This window comes from Giraffa tippelskirchi, chromosome 5 (assembly GCF_054371585.1).
Source record: "Giraffa tippelskirchi isolate mGirTip1 chromosome 5, T2T-mGirTip1v1.2.pri, whole genome shotgun sequence".
NCBI classification, from domain to species: Eukaryota; Metazoa; Chordata; class Mammalia; order Artiodactyla; family Giraffidae; genus Giraffa; species Giraffa tippelskirchi.
This window is the reverse complement of record NC_137279.1, coordinates 128,434,958-128,455,015: the sequence shown is the minus strand read 5'-3', so window position 1 is coordinate 128,455,015 and position 20,058 is coordinate 128,434,958. Positions and strand designations below refer to the sequence as shown.

The window sequence follows — 20,058 nt, the reverse complement described above, 5'->3', positions numbered from 1 at the left end:
CACAACCCCACCGACTCTACAGCCCGCCCCAACAAAGGATTAATCTCCAAAATATACAAACAGCTCATGCAGCTTTATGTCAAAATAAAAACAACCCAATGAAAAAATGGGCAGAAGATCACAATAGACGTTTCTTCAAAGAAGACATAGAGATGGCCAAAAAGCACATGAAAAGATGCTCAACATCACTAATTATCAGAGAAACACAAATCAAAACTACAAAGAGGTGTCACCTCACACCACTGAGAATGGCCATCATCCAAAAGTAACAAACAATAAATACTGGAGAGTGTGGAGAAAAGGAAACCCTCCCACGCTGTTGGGTGGGAATGTAAACTGGTATAATCACAATAGAGAACAGTATGGAGGTTCTTTAAAAAACTGACATAGAGCTACCATATGATCCAGCAATCCCACTCCTGGGCACGTATCAGGAGAAAACCGTAATCCAAGAAAATACGTACACCCCAGTGTTCACTGCAGCACTATTCACAACAGCCAAGATATGAAAACAACCTAAATATCTATTGACAAGGGAAAGGATAAAGAAGATGTGGCATATATACAGTGGAATATTACTCAGCCATAAAAAACAATGAAATAATGCCATTTGCAGCAACATGGATGGACCTAGAGATTATCATGCTAAGTGAATTAAGTCAGAGAAAGACAAATACCATATAGTGTCATTTACATGTGGAATCAAAAAGAAATGATACAAATGAACTTATTTACAAAACAGAAACAGACTTACAGATATCAAAAACAAACTTATGGTTACCAAATGTAACTTATGGTTACCAAAGAGGGAGGGATAAATCAGAACGATGAAATGAACATACACACACTACTATATATAAGATAGATAACCAACAAGGAATACTATATAGCACAGTAAATTCTATTCAGTATTCTGTGATACCCTATAAGAGAAAAGAATCTAAAAGAATCAATATATGTATATGTAGAACTGAATCACTCTGCTGTACACTTGAAACTAACACAATATTGTAAACCAACTATATGCCAATAAAATTAAAATTAAAAAAGAAGAAACATATTAAAGCCCATAAAGAAATATTTACATTCTTTAAGAGAAAGTTCTATGATAAAAATAATTCAGGCTTTGGATATGGACAGACTTGGATTTGAATCCAAGCTCTGCTCCTTACTAGTTATATATGAGAGATCTTATTGTGACTAGGGTGTGCACAGAACTTTGAAGTCATTTTTTCCCACTTAGCATGGCCTGAGGTGATATGGTACCTACTGCCTATGAGAAGATGGGCAGTCTATTTTTAAAAATGGCTCTATTTTTAAATGAATTAAAAAATAAAGTTTAAAATACCAAAATATGTTTAAAATAACAAGGCACTTCTGTCATCTTGTCTCCTTGATATTTCCCCAAAACAAGAAAAAAAAAAGATGGGAATTCCCTGGTCATCCAGTGGTTAGGGCTCTGCTCTCACTGTCAAAGGCCTGGGTTCAATCCCTGGCCAAGGAACTAAGATTCTACAAGCCGTGTGTTGCAACCAAAAAAAAAAAAAAAAAGAAACCAAATCCTTTGACAAGATAAGGTACCAATGTAACCCTAAGGCACAATAAATGAGGATGGCCTGCCAAATACGGTAAAAATTACACCACAGTACAGAAGGATGCAGAGATTAAATACCTGCTGTGACCTCACTTCTCAAAGCTGGGAGAACACTGACTACGTGGTATACCTGAGGGACAGACTCATCTCTCTGGTTTGCAATGAAAGTTCAGGGGGCACAAGCTGTGAGAACTTGCAAGGACTCTATTTGGCATCATGAAGTAGCAGAGCAGGGCAGTGTGTGTGTGTGCTCAGTCGTGCCCTACTCTTTGCAACCCTGCAGCCTTCCAGGCTTCTCTGTCCATGGAATTTCCCAGGCAAGAATACTGGAGCGGGTTGCCATTTCCTTCTCCAGGGGATCTTCCTGACCCGGGGATCAAACCTACGTCTCCTGCATTGGCAGGCAAATTCTTTACCACTGAGCCACCAAGGCAAGGCAACACTGATTAATAAAATTCTTAAAAATCTTATCTATGTTGGAGGCAGTCTGTAAATAAAATAAGGGTTGGGAGAGACTATATTATGAGCATCTCTGTAGTTGCTGAGGAGATAGATAGGCTAAAGCAATCTGTGTGTCTCCGTCTCTCTGTCTCATCTTTTCTTTTTCTCTTAACACACACACACACACACACACACAACAGATTTTAGGCCACAGGAGTTTCACCACTTGCTCATTTCACTGCCCCAGTTGCTTCCTGCAAATAGCTGGTTGAAGAACTCCTTTCATTCAGTAATGAGTAATACTCAAAACAAGCTGGAGATCTATACAGCAAATCTATAAGGAAAAGGAAGAAAGGAATAGGAAGAGGACATCTCAAACAAAAATTTTTTCCAGAAAAATATTGCCACGAAGCACAGCAAACATACTGCTATGAATTCAAAAGACTTAATGAAATAGTTTGAGACTTCAAAGCAGGAGACATGATGATGAGCCAAAAGAACTGAATTTAAATGAAGCAAACAGAACTCAGAAAGGAAGAAAAAGAAAAAAACATCACAGAAATTAAATACATAGTATGAATGGGTAAAAGTGGGGGAAGACAAAAATAACAGCACAGGAAGACTTAGGAGGGCTAGGTTGAGAAAAGTGAGCAAAATAAGATAGAAATTTAAAAAGAACTAAAAAGAATTTGAGATTAAATTATATAGGAGACAAAGGATATCCAGCATATCCGTATATGGAAGAACAGAATACATGGAAAAGAAAAAAATAATCAAGATGGAATTCAATAGAACTTCATATAAGTGAAAGAAGTCTTTAATGTACAGATTGAAAGGACTCACAGTGTCCCAAGGAAACTGACACAGAATGACCCCTGTGACATATCCCACTGAATTTTACTAGACTTGAAAAATAAATAATCCTTTGAGCAAACAGGCAAAAGATCAAGACATTTTTAAGAGAAAATAAATCAGACTGGACTCGGATTTCTCAACATCCATCTTCAAAGGTAGTGCAGTGCCAGCAAAGTTTGAGAAAGAAGTGTGACTTGCTTGTGTCCTAATTTTCTCTTCTGTAAAAGGAGATGTAAATACTGCTTGACTTATAGCACTATTATGAGCTATAACCATTTAATGAGGATGGATCGATCACCTGTGATTTGAATAAGTGATCAATAATAGCTCTTCTTATTTTCTATAGCCAAACTTTCTTTCAAGTAAAAGGCATCAAATGTTTTTGAATATGTTAAGGATCAGGAGATATAATTCCCATTAGCATCTCTTGAAGAACTATTAGAGAATGAATTTGAGGCAACCAAGAGATGAACACAGAAACTGCACATGGAAGCCAGTTGAAATGTAGGACTGGGATGAAAACAACCCTGAGAATCTATTTCATAATAACTGTTAATACAGTATTGCATAGTTACTAGATGCTTACCATGTATCAGGCACTGTTTCAGTGCTACACTTTTATTACGACAACAGCCTTGTGAGGTAGAACCTATCATTATAACCTTGTAAAAATAAGGAAACAGAAACAGCTATCAAGCAATTTGCTCAAGCTACAAAATGATAAAGCCAAGATTTCAACCTAAGCAGTCTGGTTCCAGAGCTCATTCTCTTAATCACTACTGTATATTGTTCAGAATGTTAATATTATAAACTATACCAGTAAAAGTAATACAATTAACAAAACCAAGAAGGGGAGATGTAAGAAGATGAGAGGTGGCAAAAGGATGTTGATTTCCTTATCTTTAATATCCAAGGTCAAAAGATACTATTTATTTCTTATAAATCAAATAATAGAGACACAGTATATTCAAAAGTATAGAGATGATAATTTGAAGAACTAATAATAATAATGTATTCATTAAAATGAGGTAGAATAAAGGAGATGGGATGGTTAGAAGTATAATAATTTTGTCACTGCTTGTAGTAGGGAATAAATAGATGTGGCCTGAAGCAATAGAGAATAAAATATATTTTTAAAAGTTATAGTATAAGGCTAACCACTAGAAGAGCTAAAATCAGAATACAAACTTTCCTAAATTATCAAAAGGAACAAAAGCATAAAACAAATATATACCCTCTAGAGAAAGATACAAACCAAATCAATACTAAAAAAACAAAAAGTAGGACATAAAATGTGATACAGAACTAAGACATACCTATAAATGTCAATGGGATAAGCTTACCTATTGTAAGAAAAATATCTTCAGAAAACAGACAATATCAAAAAAGTTGAAAAATAAAAGATGGTACAGGTACACCAGCCAAACACAAAGACAAAAGTTAAGCTACAATCTTATACCAGCTGAGGTTGAATCCCCCTCTAGGTGAGGGAGCATTAAATAAGGCAAAAAAGAAAATGTTAGAATTTTTAGAATGTTAAAACATATAATGCACAATGATGATATTACAATACTAATACTTTAATTGGAGTATAAAACTGATTTACAATGTTGTTAGTCTCTGCTGTACAGTGAAGTGAGTCAGCTATATGTATACATATACCTCTCCCTCACAGTCCTCCCCTTCCCAAATTTCTATAAAGCAAATCACGTAATGTTAAAATTCATTACATGAAATCTATAAAAATAGAAAAAGAAATAAACAGAAAAGCATTAGAAGTAGGAGACCCTATTTCACTTTTCTTAGTCCATGACAAATAAAAAAAGTTTACAAAAAAGACACAGAAGAACTCAATAATCTGGCTAATAAGGTACATCTATTTGCCCTGAGAACAGACTTTTTCAAATGCCCATGGAACATCTACAAAATTAGACCAAAAGCTCTACACATTCCACTAAATATACATAGCAGAAAGCAGTATTCTCCAGTCACAATATGATAAAAAATTTGAAATTAACAAAAAAATCTACCTGGAAAATTTGAAATATTCTTTTAATTCTTGAGTCAAAGAGAAAGCCTAAATTGAAATTTTAAGCATCTGGGAAATAATAAATAATAATACATTTTTAAAAATACCAGAAACTATAGCTAAAACCAATGATAAAATTGAAAAAATGATTTAGAGAAGAATGCAGTCTTCAGTTTAATCAGTTCAGTCACTCAGTCATGTCCAACTCTTTGCGACCCCATGGACTGCAGCCCGCCAGGCCTCCCTGTCCATCACCAACTCCCGGAGTTTACAAAAAATCATGTCCATTGAGTTGGTGATGCCATCCAACCATCTCATCTCCTGTCGTCCCCTTCTCCTCCTGCCTTCAAACTTCCCCAGCATCAGGGTATTTTCAAATGAGTCAGTTCTTCATATCAGGTGGCCAAAGTATTGGAGTTTCAGCTTCAACATCAGTCCTTCCAATGAACACACAGGACTGATCTCCTTTAAATGGACTGGTTGGATCTCCTTGCAGTCCAAGGGACTCTCAAGAGTCTTCTCCAACACCACAGTTCAAAAGCATCAGTTCTTCAGCACTCAGCTTTCTTTATAGTCCAACTCTCACATCCATGCATGACTACTGGAAAAACCATAACCTTGACTAGATGGACCTTTGTCAGCAAAGTAATGTCTCTGCTTTTTAATATGCTGTCTAGGTTGGTCATAGATTTTCTTCCAAGGAGCAAGTGTCTTTTAATTTCATGGCTGCAGTCACCATTGGCAGTGATTTTGGAGCCCCCAAAAATAGTCTGCCACTGTTTCCATTGTTTCCCCATCTATTTGCCATGAAGTGATGGGACCAGATGCCATGAGCTTAGTTTTCTGAATGTTGAGCTTTAAGCCAACTTTTTCACTCTCCTCTTTCACTTTCATCAAGAGGCTCTGTAGTTCTTCGCTTTCTGCCTTAAGTGTGGTCATTCGCATATCTGAGGTTATTGATACTTCTCCTGGCAATCTTGATTCCAGCTTGTGCTTCTTCCAGCCCAGCATTTCTCATGATGTACTCTGCATGTAAGTTAAATAAGCAGGGTGACAATATGCAGCCTTGACATACTCCTTTCCCAATTTGGAACAAGTCTGTTGTTCCATGTCCAGTTCTGTTGCTTCTTGACCTGTATACAGATTTCTCAGGAGGCAGGTCAGGTGGTCTAGTGTTCCCATTTCTTTAAGAATTTTCCACAGTTTGTTGTGATCCACACAGTCAAAGGCTTTGGCATAGTCAATAAAGCAAAAATAGATGTTTTTCTGGAACTCTCTTGCTTTTTCGATGATCCAGCAGATGTTGGCAATCTGATTTCTAGTTCCTCTTCCTTTTCTAAATCCAGCTTGAACATGTGGAATTTCATGGTTCACATACTGTTGAAGCCTGGCTTGGAGAATTTTGAGCATTACTTTGCTAGCATGTGAGATGAGGGCAATTGTGCACTGGTTTGAGCATTCTTTGGCATTGCCTTTCTTAGGAATTGGAATGAAAACTGACCTTTTCCAGTCTTGTGGCCACTGCTGAGTTTTCCAGATTTGTTGACATATCGAGTGCAGCACTTTCACAGCATCATCTTTTAGGATTTGAAATAGCTCAACTGGAATTCCATCACCTCCACTAGCTGTTTGTAGTGATACTTCCTAAGGCCCACTTGACTTCGCATTCCGGGATGTCTGGCTCTAGGTGAGGGATCACACCATTGTGATTATCTGGGTCATGAAGATCTTTTTTGTACAGTTCTTCTGTGTATTCTTGCCACCTCTTCTTAATGTCTTCTGCTTCTGTTAGGTCCATTACCATTTCTGTCCTTCATTGTGCCCATCCTTGCATGAAAAGTTCCCTTGGTATCTAATATTCTTGAAGAGATCTCTAGTCTTTCTCATTCTATTGTTTTCTTCTATGTCTTTGCATTGATCACTGAGGAAGGCTTTCTTATCTCTCCTTGCTATTTTTTGGAACTCTGCATTCAAATGGGTATATCTTTCCTTTTCTTCTTTGCCTTTTGCTTCTCTTTTTTTCATAGCTATTTGTAAGGCCTCCTCAGACAACCATTTTGCCTTTTTGATTTTCTTTCTCTTGGGGATGGTCTTGATCACTGCCTCCTGTACAATGTCATGAACCTCCATCCCTAGTTCTTCAGGCACTCTGTCTATCAGATCTAATCCCTTGAATCTATTTGTCACTTCTACTGTATAATCGTAAGGGATTTGATTTAGGTCAAATGGTCTAGTGGTTTTCCCTACTTTCTTCAATTTAAGTCTGAATTTGGCAATAAGGAGTTCATGGTATGAGCCACAGTCAGCTCCCAGTCTTGTTTTTGCAGACTGTATAGAGCTTCTCCATCTTTGGCTGCAAAGAATATAATCAATCTGATTTCGGTATTGAACATCTGGTGATGTCCATGTATAGAGTCTTCTCTTGTGTTGTTGGAAGAGAGTGTTTGCTATGACCAGTGCATTCTCTTGGCAAAACTCTATGCAGTCTTAATTACATTAATAAACAACACAGAACAAATGAATTAAAAAATCTAAAGAATGCAGAAAGAATGCATCAACCAATATAAAATAAAGAAAAGACTATGGCTACGTTCCTGTAACTGAGAGAATTCCTCTGATCTTTATTTCCTAATGTCCACTTTAGATCTTCTTGCTCTTTCCTGGTTTCTGCAATGACCTTTTGTTTGTTCTTTCCCAGAATTTTCCCTGTCTGTCTGGTTCTCTTAGTCTGATGACATTATGCTGCTTACAGATCAGTCTTGCCCACTTCTAGCTCTTGGGAAAAGGCAACCTGTTAGAGGTTTGCAGTGACTGGGTTTCCTCTTGTATGGGATTGGGGCTGATGATGATCTTGAGCCTTTCATTCTGGAGACATAAATTTTTTTTTAGCATGCCTCTCAGCATATATGGTCTAGTTCCCAACCAGGGATTGAACCCATGCCTCCTGCATCGGAAGCATGAGAACTCTTAACCACTGGACCCCAAGGAAGTCCCTGGGGGCATAAATTTTTCATGATCCCAAGGAAATAGCCAAAGCATAGTGGGCTTTGGTAATTACTCAATACTTGGAAAGGCCAGCACAGGCTCAGCAGACCTATTTGCTCTGAAAATAAGGAATAGCCCTAATAGAGATGAGAGTCCTGCTCACACGTAGAGTTAAATACAAATACCTAGAATCTGTTGCTCTTTAGCTATCACTAGCAGAAGCTCTTGGGTGAGCCCTTCACCATGCCTCCTTTCTCCTTTAGACCAGGTTGTAACCAAGAATATTAGGTTTCATCTTCACAGGAGAAACAGTCTGCGGGGGACTCCATGGGGAGATGCTCAATACTTTCTCATCCAGGTCAACCTCTGGGGATTTTGAGGAAATGCAGAACCATCTGTTTGGTATCAGATGGCCAGGAATTTCATTGGCATGCTTTTTCACTGAGGGAAAGGTGGTGCGAGTTCTTGGGTATGACTCAGGAGTGAAATCTTCTGCAGGTATAGTTTAAGGTTTCTAAGGATTTTAGATCACAGAGACTATAAAGCTTATCTCTAAATGTGCAACTACTGAAGCCCTTGCACTCTAGGGCCCATGCTCCACAGGAGAAAGTCAGTCGCTCAGTTGTTTCCAACTCTTTGCAACCCCATGGACTGTAGCCCACCAGGCTCCTCTGTCAATGGGATTCTCCAGGCAAGAATACTGGAGTGGGCTGCCCTTCCCTTCTCCAGGGGATCTTCCTGACCCAGGGATTGAACCCAGGTCTCCCGCACTGCGGGCAGATTCTATACTGTCTGAGCCGCAACTGGGCCTGCCATAACAAGAGGGGCCAATCGCAATTAGAAGCCTGCGCACTGCAGCAAAGACACAGCGCAACCAAAAATAAATAAATAAATAAAAATTTAAAGATCTCTAAAAAAAATAGGGCTTCCCTGATGCCTCAGTGGTAAAGAATCCACCTGACAATGCAGGAGACATGGGTTCCATCCCTGGTCCAGGAAGATCCCACATGCCGTGGAACAACTAAGCCCACGCACCACAACTGTTGAGCCTGTGCTCTAGAGCCCGGGAGTTGCAACTACTGAGCCCAAGCGCCCTAGAGCCCATGCTCCACAACAAGAGAAGCCACTGCAATGAGAAGCCATGCACCACAACTAGAGAGCAGCCCCCCGTCACAACTAGAGAAAAGCCCACGCAGCAACGAAGACCCAGTGCAGCAACACTTAATTAAATAAAATTATTTAAAAAATCTATACAAACGAAGCAAATATGGCAAAGGGTTAAGGTCTGCTATGTAGGTAGGAAGTACACAGGTGTTTGTTGTATAGTTTTCTATAGATCAACGTTGTTCTAAGAACTTTTCATGTAATATTTCTCTTTGATCCTCACAACAACCCTATGAAAGAAGTATTATCATTATTTCCATTTTACTGTTGAAGAAACTGAGGCAAGAGAGGTCACAAGAAGGTTAAGAAACAGAAACAAATCTAATGAAGAAAAAGAAGGCATAAAAAAATACCAGGCATGAAAGAGGGGATATCACCACATATTCTGCAGACATTAAAAACAGAGACAATTTGGCTTACAAATTTTATACAAAAAAATTGATGATTTTATTTGAATATATACATTTTCAGAAAATGACAAATAAAAAAGAAACTTGCAGAGCACATTAGTGGTGGCGCTGTCCAAACCCAGACAGTCTGCCTCCAGAGCCTGTGCTTTTAACCACCCAAGTAAAAGAACCAGGATTACTTATCTTGAAGGGCAACATTCAGAGCATGTTTAATAGTGATGGGGTCGCATGCCCATCCCTAGTGCTCCTGCTTAGTGCTCATTCCTTTAACACAGGAACTCAAAGCAGGGACACAACGTTCATATTTGTTTCCTTGGAACTTTGCATATAATCAAATGCATATAAAAAGTTCTTGCTGGATAGATGAATGGATTGAGAGTATTCTGGTTTTTATCTAGAAACAGGGCATTCTGTTATGAACAACTCCTGGAATAGGACTAGGAGAGCTACCTGCTTTAACTAATTTTTGGCTCCTGCATCCTGAGGCACACTTTATCTGCAACTCCATCCCAGGTCAAGATTTAAATGTGGTTCTTTCTACCACACCTGTCTTCCAGTGAACAATCCAAAGGCTGTATTATTTCCTTCCTGAGCTTATATTCTTGTCCTTTCTCTCCCTGTATTCCCAAGTCTAACTTTGTTTACATTCACATTATCTTCCCTAATACAATGTGAGATGATTTGTAAGCACAGATGTGGTTCTTGCCATCTCTGAACTTCCCTTTCCCTCTAGCACATAGCACAGAGATTGGAATTGCTCAAGTGTCTAATAAATGCTTATTAAATAACCAGCATAAAAAACATAGAGCTTTTGATTTTAAAACCTCACTGAGAATAAAATGAATGCTTTTCCATAATATTTAAAACACTAAAGAAAAAAAAAAAGGAACAAACCAGTATCTTATTAGTAAACGGTGAAACAGTGAAGACATTCAGCAGGCATTCAGCTACAAGAATCAGATTCTTGTTTTAAGCAAAGGCGCCAAGCCAAGCCTGCATCAAAGAGGTAGTCACAAAGAACAGGCTCTTCAACTTGTGGCAAACCAAAAGCAAATTTCCCACATGCTTTTATGAAAAGGATGGTCGGCCACAAATTGTTCTGTTTTCTGTTTTGTCTTGTTTTCAGGCTCAGCCATACACACAAACTATAATCACTGTCAGTAATCTGATCTTCTAACCAAAAAGACACAGAGACTACAGAGAATGTTCAACTTTACAATACTGAGCAGAAAACATCAAAGGCTTTATTTAACTATGAGGATTTTACTATTCACCCCTTTTGCTTGCACATACCTCATGGTACCAGAAGATGGCACTCTTCAGCTAAATTTGATGAAACCCATTTGCACTGACAATAACTTCAGGAACTATGGAAACTGTACCACAATGGGCGGTAACAATGAACAGATGTATAGTACTAGGTTTCAAATGATTTTCTAAGATCCACATTCTAAAAATGTATTTCAGACAATCATCAATTTCTCCTTACTTAGGAAGAAGCACAATAGTTGGGTTCTTAATTCCTGAAAATTCTCTTGAGTCTCTAGTCAGCACCCCTGCCCATTCCCTACATCAGCTATTTTAAAGTAACTTCACCATTCTCTGCATTCTCACCGTATCGTCTACCTCTCATTCTTTCTGTCTCCTGACTTCTTTCTCTCAGACATTAACAGTGCTCATCACTCTCAGTTTCTTTTTCTCTCCTTTCACACACACACACACCCCCTCGCCACCCTTTCCTTCCCTCCTGTTATAATGTATTTTACCTGCAGCACACTGTGCTATGTGCACCTGTTTATGGTCCAGGCACCTCTAACACCCCAGTTAGGAACCCACAGGTACTTGACTAGTGTTCTAATAAGGCAGTCAGGAAGCCCATGCTCCAGAGGCAGTTGCTGTAAGGGCTTCTGTTATCTGTATCTTGATAAAGATTGATCCATCTCTGAGATATGGTTAATTAGCAAATTAGGATTTTACTGGTGAAACCTGTGGCATGTGAAGTTAGAAATGAGCTATCACTGGTGAAATTGAGAGATGTGCATTGGCTAAAATATAAGATATTCCTACTCTTTTACAGAGAGGAAATGTTATAAGAACCAGTAGAAGTCATACCTTTGTCTTTAGGGAGGTACCTAAAGCTAAGTTCTCAACCTTTAGGGAGCTTCAGCTCACCTGGAGATCTTGTTAGAACAGAGAGCTGGACTGCACTCTCAGAGTTTCTGAATCATTAGGTTTTAGGTGGGGCTGCAATTTTACATTTGTAGCAAGTCTCCAGGTGATACTAATGCTGCTGCTTATCAAAGAGACCACATTTTGAGAATCACTGGTTCAGAATTTCTAGTTGCTTAAGGCTAATTATAAGGGTAACAGGAGCCTGCCTCTGAAATCTTTCATGAAAGTTCACTGAGCAACTAAAAGGCCAGAGTTAGAACTTTAATGGGTTTGTTGTTACTACTGTTCAGTCCGTAAGTCATGTCCAACTCTTCGGCAACCCCATGGACTGCAGCCCACCAGGTTCTGCTGTCTATGGGATTCTCCAAGCAAGAATACTGGAGTGGATTGCCCCTTCCTTCTCTTGGGTATCTTCCTAGGCCAGGGATTGAACCTGTGTCTCTAACTTGGCAGGAGGATTACTTTATCACTGAGCCACCTGCTACAGACTGATTATATGAAATGTTTATGATTGCTTATAAATAAATATGTCCTGAATAAATGCCTATGTATATAGTAGAAATCATTTTCATTATAACCTAGTAAAAAGGTTGTGTGGCAGTAGTTCATACTCACCTATATCAAAATTTTCTGTGGCTACCATTATCTTTCAAAATAGAATCTAAGGAAGGAAGTGTGTATGCTCAACCTGGGTTAGGTGAGTTTAAATCAATTTCCCAGCCAAAAGGTGGAGGCAGTCCAAGAATCCACGGATGGGTGGACGGATGAATGGATAAACAAAATGTGTTATATACATACAATGGAATATTATTCAGCCTTAAAAGGAAGGAGATTTTGACATATGCTACAGCATGAATGAACCTTCAGGATATTATGCTAAGTGAAATAAGCCAGTCACAAAAAGATGAACACAGCTGATCCTTGAACAACACGGGGTTAAGGGCACTGATCCCCTCCCCAGTACAAAATCTGGGTATAACTTTACCGTCAGCTGTCTGTATCCATGGTCCTTAATCCACAGATTCAACCAACTGCAAGTCATATAATACTGTAGTATGTATTTAGTGAAAAGAATCCACCATAAGTCAACCCATGCAGTTCAAACCCATGTGGTTCAAGTGTAACTATACTGTGCTATTCCACTTACATGAGATCTTTAAAGTAGTCAAACTCACAGAAACAGAAGGTAGAATGGTGGTTGCTAGGGGCTTGAAAGTGAAAGTAGTTCAGTTGTGTCTGACTCTTTGTGACCCCATGGGCTGCAGCCCACCAGGCTCCTCTGTTCCTGGAATTCTCCAGGCAAGCATACTGGATGTGGGTTGCCATTCCCTTCTCTAGGGGATCTTCCCAACCCAGAGATCAAACCCAGGTCTCTCTCATTGTAGGCGGATTCTTTACTGTCTGAGCCAGCAGGGAAGCCCAAGAATATTGGAGTGGGTAGCCTATCCCTTCTCCAGGGGAACTTCCCAACCCAGGGACTGAACCATGGTCTTCTGCACTGAAGGCAGATTCTTTACTAGCTGAGCTACCAGGGCCTTGGGAGGAGGGAAAAATGGAAAGTTGCCATTTAAGGGGTATAGAGTTTCAGTTTTGCAAGATGAAAAAGTTACGGAGACTGGATGCAAAACAATGTGAATAAACCTAACACTACTGCACTGTACATTTAAAACAGTGAACTTGTACTATGGAAAATAGTATGGTAGTTCCTCAAGAAATTAAAAATAGAACTACCAGGTGATCCAGCAATCTCAAATCTGGGTATATATTTAAAGGAAACAAAATCATTATTTCAAAGAGATAGCTATACTTCATGTTCACTGCAGTCTTATTCACAATAGCCAAGGTTAAGTGTCTATGGACAGAGGAATGGATTAAGAAAATGTGGTATATAGATACAATGAAATATTATTCAGCCTGTCATTAGCAATAACATGAATGAACCTGCAGGATATTATGCTACGTGAAATAAGCCACAGAGAGAAACACAAATACTAGGTGGTATCACTTCTAAGTGAAATATGAAAAAAAATAAAAGATCATAGAAACACGAGAGTGGGAAAGTGGTTGCCAGAGGCTGAGAGGGTGAGGAAATAAGAAGAGGATAGTAAAGGGTACAGACTTTCAGTTATAAAATGAAGATGGTCTAAGGATCTAACATAACATGGTGACTATACATATAACTGTAACACTGTATTGTATAATTTAAATCTGCTAAGAGAGCAGAACTTAATTGTTCTCACATACACCAAAAGAGTAAATATGTTAGGTAATGAATGTGATAATTAACTTGAAGGGGGGTCTTTTCACAGTGTATATGTATGTCAAACCACCACATACTTGATTTTCTTTTACCACACACTTTTTAACTATCTTACAATTTTATTTGTCAATTATATCTCAATAAAGTGAGAACAAAAAGCAATAACAAACTAAAAAGCAAACATGGTTAACACAGTAAATGTTATGTGGAATTTACCATAATTAAAAAAAATTAAAACCAAACCAAACCCAAACCAACAAATTCCCAGCACAGTTTCTAGAAACTGTAGTTTAAACTTGGTATCGACACTTCTTTCCTCCCATTCAAATTTAATCCAACATATTTTGGCTTTGAAGCCCTTGGATCCTATTACACTTTGAAAATACTTATAACACTTTTGACTATGAACTCTGAATTACAACCGTCAGTCCTTTCTCATTATCATAAATATTGTTGTTTTTCCAGGGTTTTGTTCTACTTTCTTTGGGTTCTCTGTACATCATCATGGTAACATTTATTCCCATGGCTCTAACAAATCTCTGTCCTTACACAGGTCTTTCTCCTGAATTAAATATCTAAGTGCTTTTTGGACACCTCCTATCTCCATTTGGATAACTTACATGTACTTTACATTCAACCTTCACAAAACTGAACTCACCATCTCCCACCTTCCTCTCCCTGAGGGTCATTCTCCTTTATTCCCTACCTCATTGAAAGGTGCCATCATCCACTCAGGCATCCAAGAGAGGGAACAATGAGTTGTCCTAACCACCTCCTTCTTCCTAATCCTCCCATATTCAGCTGGTTACCATGTGCTGGTGGTCAAATTATTTCCTTAATATTCTCTGAAGCTATTTCTTCCTCTCCACTCCCAGCTGTGGTTTCAGCTCTCACTGCTCTGTGCCTGGACAACAACAACCATAAAACTGGTCTCTCTGTGTGTGACAGTCTCCTACCCGATCCACTCTCTGCCACAAACAGTGAAATTCATCTGACACATAAATCTGATCACTCACTTTCCTGTTTAAAACCTTCTATTGATTCTCTACTACCCTTAACACAACACGCATAGGTCTCTGAATTTGACTCTGCTAACTTGACCTCTATAAACTGCTCCCCATGCACTCTGCTCTAGCCAGACTGTTTCTGGAATGTAGCATTCACTCATATCTTTATAGCTTTGCACATGCCTCCTTCTGCCTGCACTGCTTAATCTTCAAAATTCATTCCAGATATAACCTCTTCCAGAAAGTCTTCTGGAACCTTCTCAGGATTACTCAATGAAAAAATATATTGCGTGGGATATATACTAAAAAATTATTAGCTATTCACTGGTAATATTTGGGACATACACTAAAAACACATTATTTTGAAGTCAAATTTAACTGGGTATACTGGTTTTGTTTTTGTTTTGTTTTGTAAATCTAGCAACCCTTCTTCTAGTCTCAATTACGTTGTTGTTGTGTTGTTTAATCGCTAAATTGTGTCTGATTCTTTTGCAACCCCATGAACTGTAGCCTGCCAGGCTCCTCTGTCCATGGGATTTCCCAGGCAAGAATACTGGAGTGGGTTGCCATTTCCTTCTCCAGGGGATCTTCCTGACCCAGGGATCAAGCCCATGTCTCTTGTGTCTCCTGCTTGGCAGGCAGATTTTTCACCACTGAACCACATGGGAAGCCCCTCTGGGGCCTATGTCTGTTAAGATTTGAAATAAATTTGTTTAGTAAATATTTTCCTGTAAGTTTGCAAATAAGAGATTGGGACCCTAACTCAAGTTGGCATAAAGGAAAGCCATACTTTTAAAAGGAAAAAATTAAGCTTGTACTTTAAAAGCAGTATGTTCCAAGTGAATTGATTTTAAAAAATATAGGATAACAGCACAAAGTGAACCTCTAGAACCAAACAATAATTGATTCTGAGAAAATGAAAGCTAAATGAAACCATTAGTTATGTACTGCTATCTTACTGAAAACATGGTTCTAAATATCTTGAATTTAGTATATGTTAAGCTAGTGGTTTTAAGCAACAAACCACTATCTCTAGAAATTAAATCTTAAGAGATTGTAATAAAATCTACAGGCTCTTTCATCTTTTAATGCTTACATTTTAAAGCATTTGCTCATATAATAGTCACAAAGATTCACCAGAATGTGTCACAGAGAGTGATTCCTCATTATTTGCCGAGGTAGAGCCTTAGCACAAACACTCTTGATCATGGAGGAACATGCCAGAAATTTCAATATTAAAGTTGTCCTGAAAAATGTATAGAAGGAAAATTTCTCTCCATTCTCCATCATTCTTTTTTCTTTTCTAAAGGACCCTGCAAACCAGAGTCAAACTGTACAAACTTTCTTTATGGTTAGGCACAAAATAGGACTTTGCTGAAATAACGAGTGAATTAGTGATAGCTATGATCAGAGAAAATGTATAACATACTATAACTAGCTTGGTGGAAAAAAGAAAAAGCACAACTGGGAAAAAAATGGATCCTTCCGAGCACATCTAATTAGGGTTAGTTACTGGTTGCCCTTAGTCTTAGTGAGAGCTGCCTTTAAACAAAGAAGAGCAGAACACAGTTCTCATTTCTTTACAATTTCTTTTGACAAAAATTATCCATTGGTTAGTGAAGAACATCTCAGGGCAGTAATACTAATATTCTATAGTGATTTTCAATATTGAATTTATAAGAAATGTAATTAATTACTAAATTAGACTAATTCACATATAGTACATAATGCATATGAAATACATAGCTGATTTGTTCAATATTGTTTTTGAAATTTATTATAAAAAGATAAAAGAGGAAAAGATATTAATTTACAGGTAGCCAAAAGGCCCAATGACCAAGGCTGTGATTCACTGGCTACAGCATTATGACCTCTAGTCACCATCGAGTACATTAGGTCTTCATGACTTATTTATTTTATAACTGGAAGTTTGGTACTTTTGATTCACTTCAGCAATTTTGCCAACCTTACACCCTCTCCTCTGGCAAAGACTAATATGTTCTCTGTATCTATGAGCTGGATTTTGTTGTTGTTGTTATATTTTAGATTCCACATATAAACATGATCATGGGGTATTTGTCTTTCTCATATCACCTAGCATAATGTCCCTGAGGTCTACCCAGGTTAGTAATAAATAATATTAATAAATTTATATTAATAAAATTTAAAATAATCTCTTAATATGTATTTTTATTGGCTCTCATTCTCTGCTTGAACCTTGATTGATACAGCTGATCATATAATGTCATGTACATATATATGTTTGTATATGTCTTATCTTCCTAGTCATAGTCAAAGGTATAAACGAGATAATAATTCACTGAACATGGACTATGTGTCAAGCGTTAAGTGTTGTATTAAACCATTTAATACATGAACTCATTTTATCCTCACAACCACCTGATGAGACATGTAGTATTATTAATCCCCATTTTATAGAGGCTAAATAATTTGCCTAACTTATACAGCTAAGGAATGGCAAAGCTGGAACTCAAACCTGAAGTTCATTTATTCCAAAGCTGATGCACTTTACTAGAATAAATAGGAACCATTACACACAAATGGAAGGAAAGGGGAAAAGACTGAGATAGAGATATACAGAGAAAAAGAAAGCTATGTAAACTGAGACAGACCGTGATTCTTAAACATAAGTAAACTGCTTATAACTCTGTGTCAATCACCTTTTGTTCCTATCCTAGACAATATTCTCACCAATGCTCTAAGTAAGAGAGTCACAGTAATCTTCTAAGGAAATTCTGAAATACAAATTGTTACAGGGACAAGCAGTAGGGTACTTGCCCCCAGGCCAAAGGAAATCAAGTTCTCTGTATTCAATAGATATGTCAAGATACTTCAGCTGCCAAAAAAATGTCTTTGTTTTTCATACTGTGGGATAAAATAAACATTTATTTTCAAACAAAACAAAAAATAGATATGTCAGAATATCGTTCAGCTTAATTGGTTCGATTCTACTTTATCCTCACAAAATCTGTGATGCAGGTAGGGCAGAAATATTTTCTGAGGCTTCCCTGGTAACTCAGTGTTAAAGAATCTGCCTGCCAATGCAGGAAACACAGGTTTGATCCCTGGTCTGGGAAGATTGCACCTGCCATGGAGCAACTAATCTCTTGTGCCACAACTATTAATATTCAGCCTATGCTCTAAGAGTCCAGGAACTGCAACTACTGAGCCTACGGGCCACAACTACTGAAGTCCATGAGCCATAGAGCTCATTCTCCATGAGAGAGGCCACCCCAGTGAGAAGCCTGCACACGGCAACAAAGAGAAGTTTCCACTCGCCCCAGCTAGAAAAAGCCCACACTGTAACAAAGACCCAGCACAGCCAAAAATTAATAATTTTTTAAAAAAGAAACAGTTTTCTCACCTGTACAATGGAATTAATAGCTAGTCAATAAAATGAAGTCATTTATTCAAAGTCATACATCACAGGAAAGGGCAAGACTAGTTCTTCGAGTCCAGGCTAGTATTTTTTCCAATAGACTAACATGATATGGTTGAGCTACTTATAATCAAGAAGCTCCTCATACTTTGTACCATTTGTGTATTGTACCACCAGTATCCAAGGTTTGAAGATATACCAATATGACTAAAGTAATGAGACATTTTCATAAGTCACACATGAAACCAGTCCTATTTTCCTAACTTGCTCTGTTCTTTGGACATTTGTACTTACTTCCTTTCTCCTTTTAAATGCTTTTTGCCCCAATACATAGCTATTTCCTTCTCGTCAGTTTTCAATTTAAAATGCCCTCTTCTCAGGAAAGCCTGTCCCAACCACTCTGGTCAAGATAGGATCCTCTGCCATTCTCTACTAAATACTGCTATTTATATACTTTCTCACTGCCCTTCTTAATATATGAAGTCATTTATTTGCTTTTGTTTTTATTATTCATATTCCGCTTTAAGAATATAAGCTTCTTAAGACATGGACTCTGGTTACGACTGTATCAACAGCACTCAGAATAATGACTAACATACATATTAAATATGTATGTTTGAAAATACATATTAAATTATGAAAAATAAGAAAAAAACTAGAAAAAAGTTAAAAGCTAAACTGCCAACTTTTAAAGAAAGAAAAGAACCCTCATTATTAAACTTTAGCAAACAGCATTTATAGGGCTGCTTTTGGATCTTCTGAGTCTCTTTTTAATCTTCCTTAGTTCACTAAGATGAAATTGACTGAGGATTTTAAAGGAAATCTGTTCAGAGTTTATACACAAGATACTGCAATCCTTTGGCAAGCATGTTTTCGCTAAATGTGGTTTTGAGATAATGCAGTTTTATGTATGTATATCCCAAACTGAAAACCAGCCATCTTATTATATGCTCTGTTTCAGTTCATTCCACTTAAGAGAACAGTCTATGCAGTAATACAGAGGGAGAGAGATAATCAGTTTAGACTCCACATTTCAAAACAGGAATTACTAAGACCAGAACAAGTATGTGTGGATAGTGCCACAGTTTAGGAGAAGACCAGACAAATACTTAGGCAGCTATTGCAAACCTGTAACCCGGGAGAAGCAAATTTAAAAGGAATTGCATTTCAAGCCAGTAAGAGCTAATTCAAACTTTAAAAAGAGGTATAGTCTGTGCAATATTAAACTTACATGAATACATATAGCCATGGTTTTTCCTGTAAACATTCCCCCTTTTAGAATCTGCACATTTTCATGAATGTTTTCCTATTCTTTTACTTTCAATCTATCTGCACCTTTATATTTTAGATGTGTATCTTATATAATTGCTTTTATATTTTAACACAGTCTGACAATCTTTGTCTTTTAACTGAAGCATTTGGTCCCTTTATATTTAATTTAATTACCAACATATTTGGGTTTAGATATACTACAGTCAGTGCCATGTTAAGCCACTCATATTTGCTCTAGAACTAGAGCACTCATTCCCTCAGCTGCTGAGCACATAGGTAGTCAACAGGTCTCAGCTGAATCCTTCTTTGGGACTTGCCCTCAGCTGGAATACAGCCTTATCCAAGGTCATATCCCCTTCAGGGAAGTTGGGAGAGGATGGAAAATGGTATCTAATGATTAGTCAGGGAGAGGGGTATAAATGCCTGCATCTTTGCAAGGCCATCCCAGTTCCACATTCCCTGTAGAATA

General features: G+C 37.8%; 1 protein-coding gene across 8 annotated transcripts in view; it reads right to left on the bottom strand.

The window, feature by feature from the left end:
* DIPK1A (divergent protein kinase domain 1A) overlaps positions 1 to 20,058 on the bottom strand; it is a 208,014-nt gene that overhangs the window by 9,639 nt on the left and 178,317 nt on the right. The window contains exon 1 of one of the 8 annotated variants that reach the window (XM_081486360.1): positions 12,636 to 12,843. The exons of the other annotated variants lie outside the window; for them this stretch is intronic. Within the exon in view, the coding sequence (XP_081342486.1) occupies positions 12,636 to 12,692 (57 nt within the window). The 5' untranslated portion in view covers positions 12,693 to 12,843. Of the gene's footprint in view, positions 1 to 12,635; positions 12,844 to 20,058 lie in introns of those variants that run through there. 8 annotated transcript variants of the gene reach the window in all.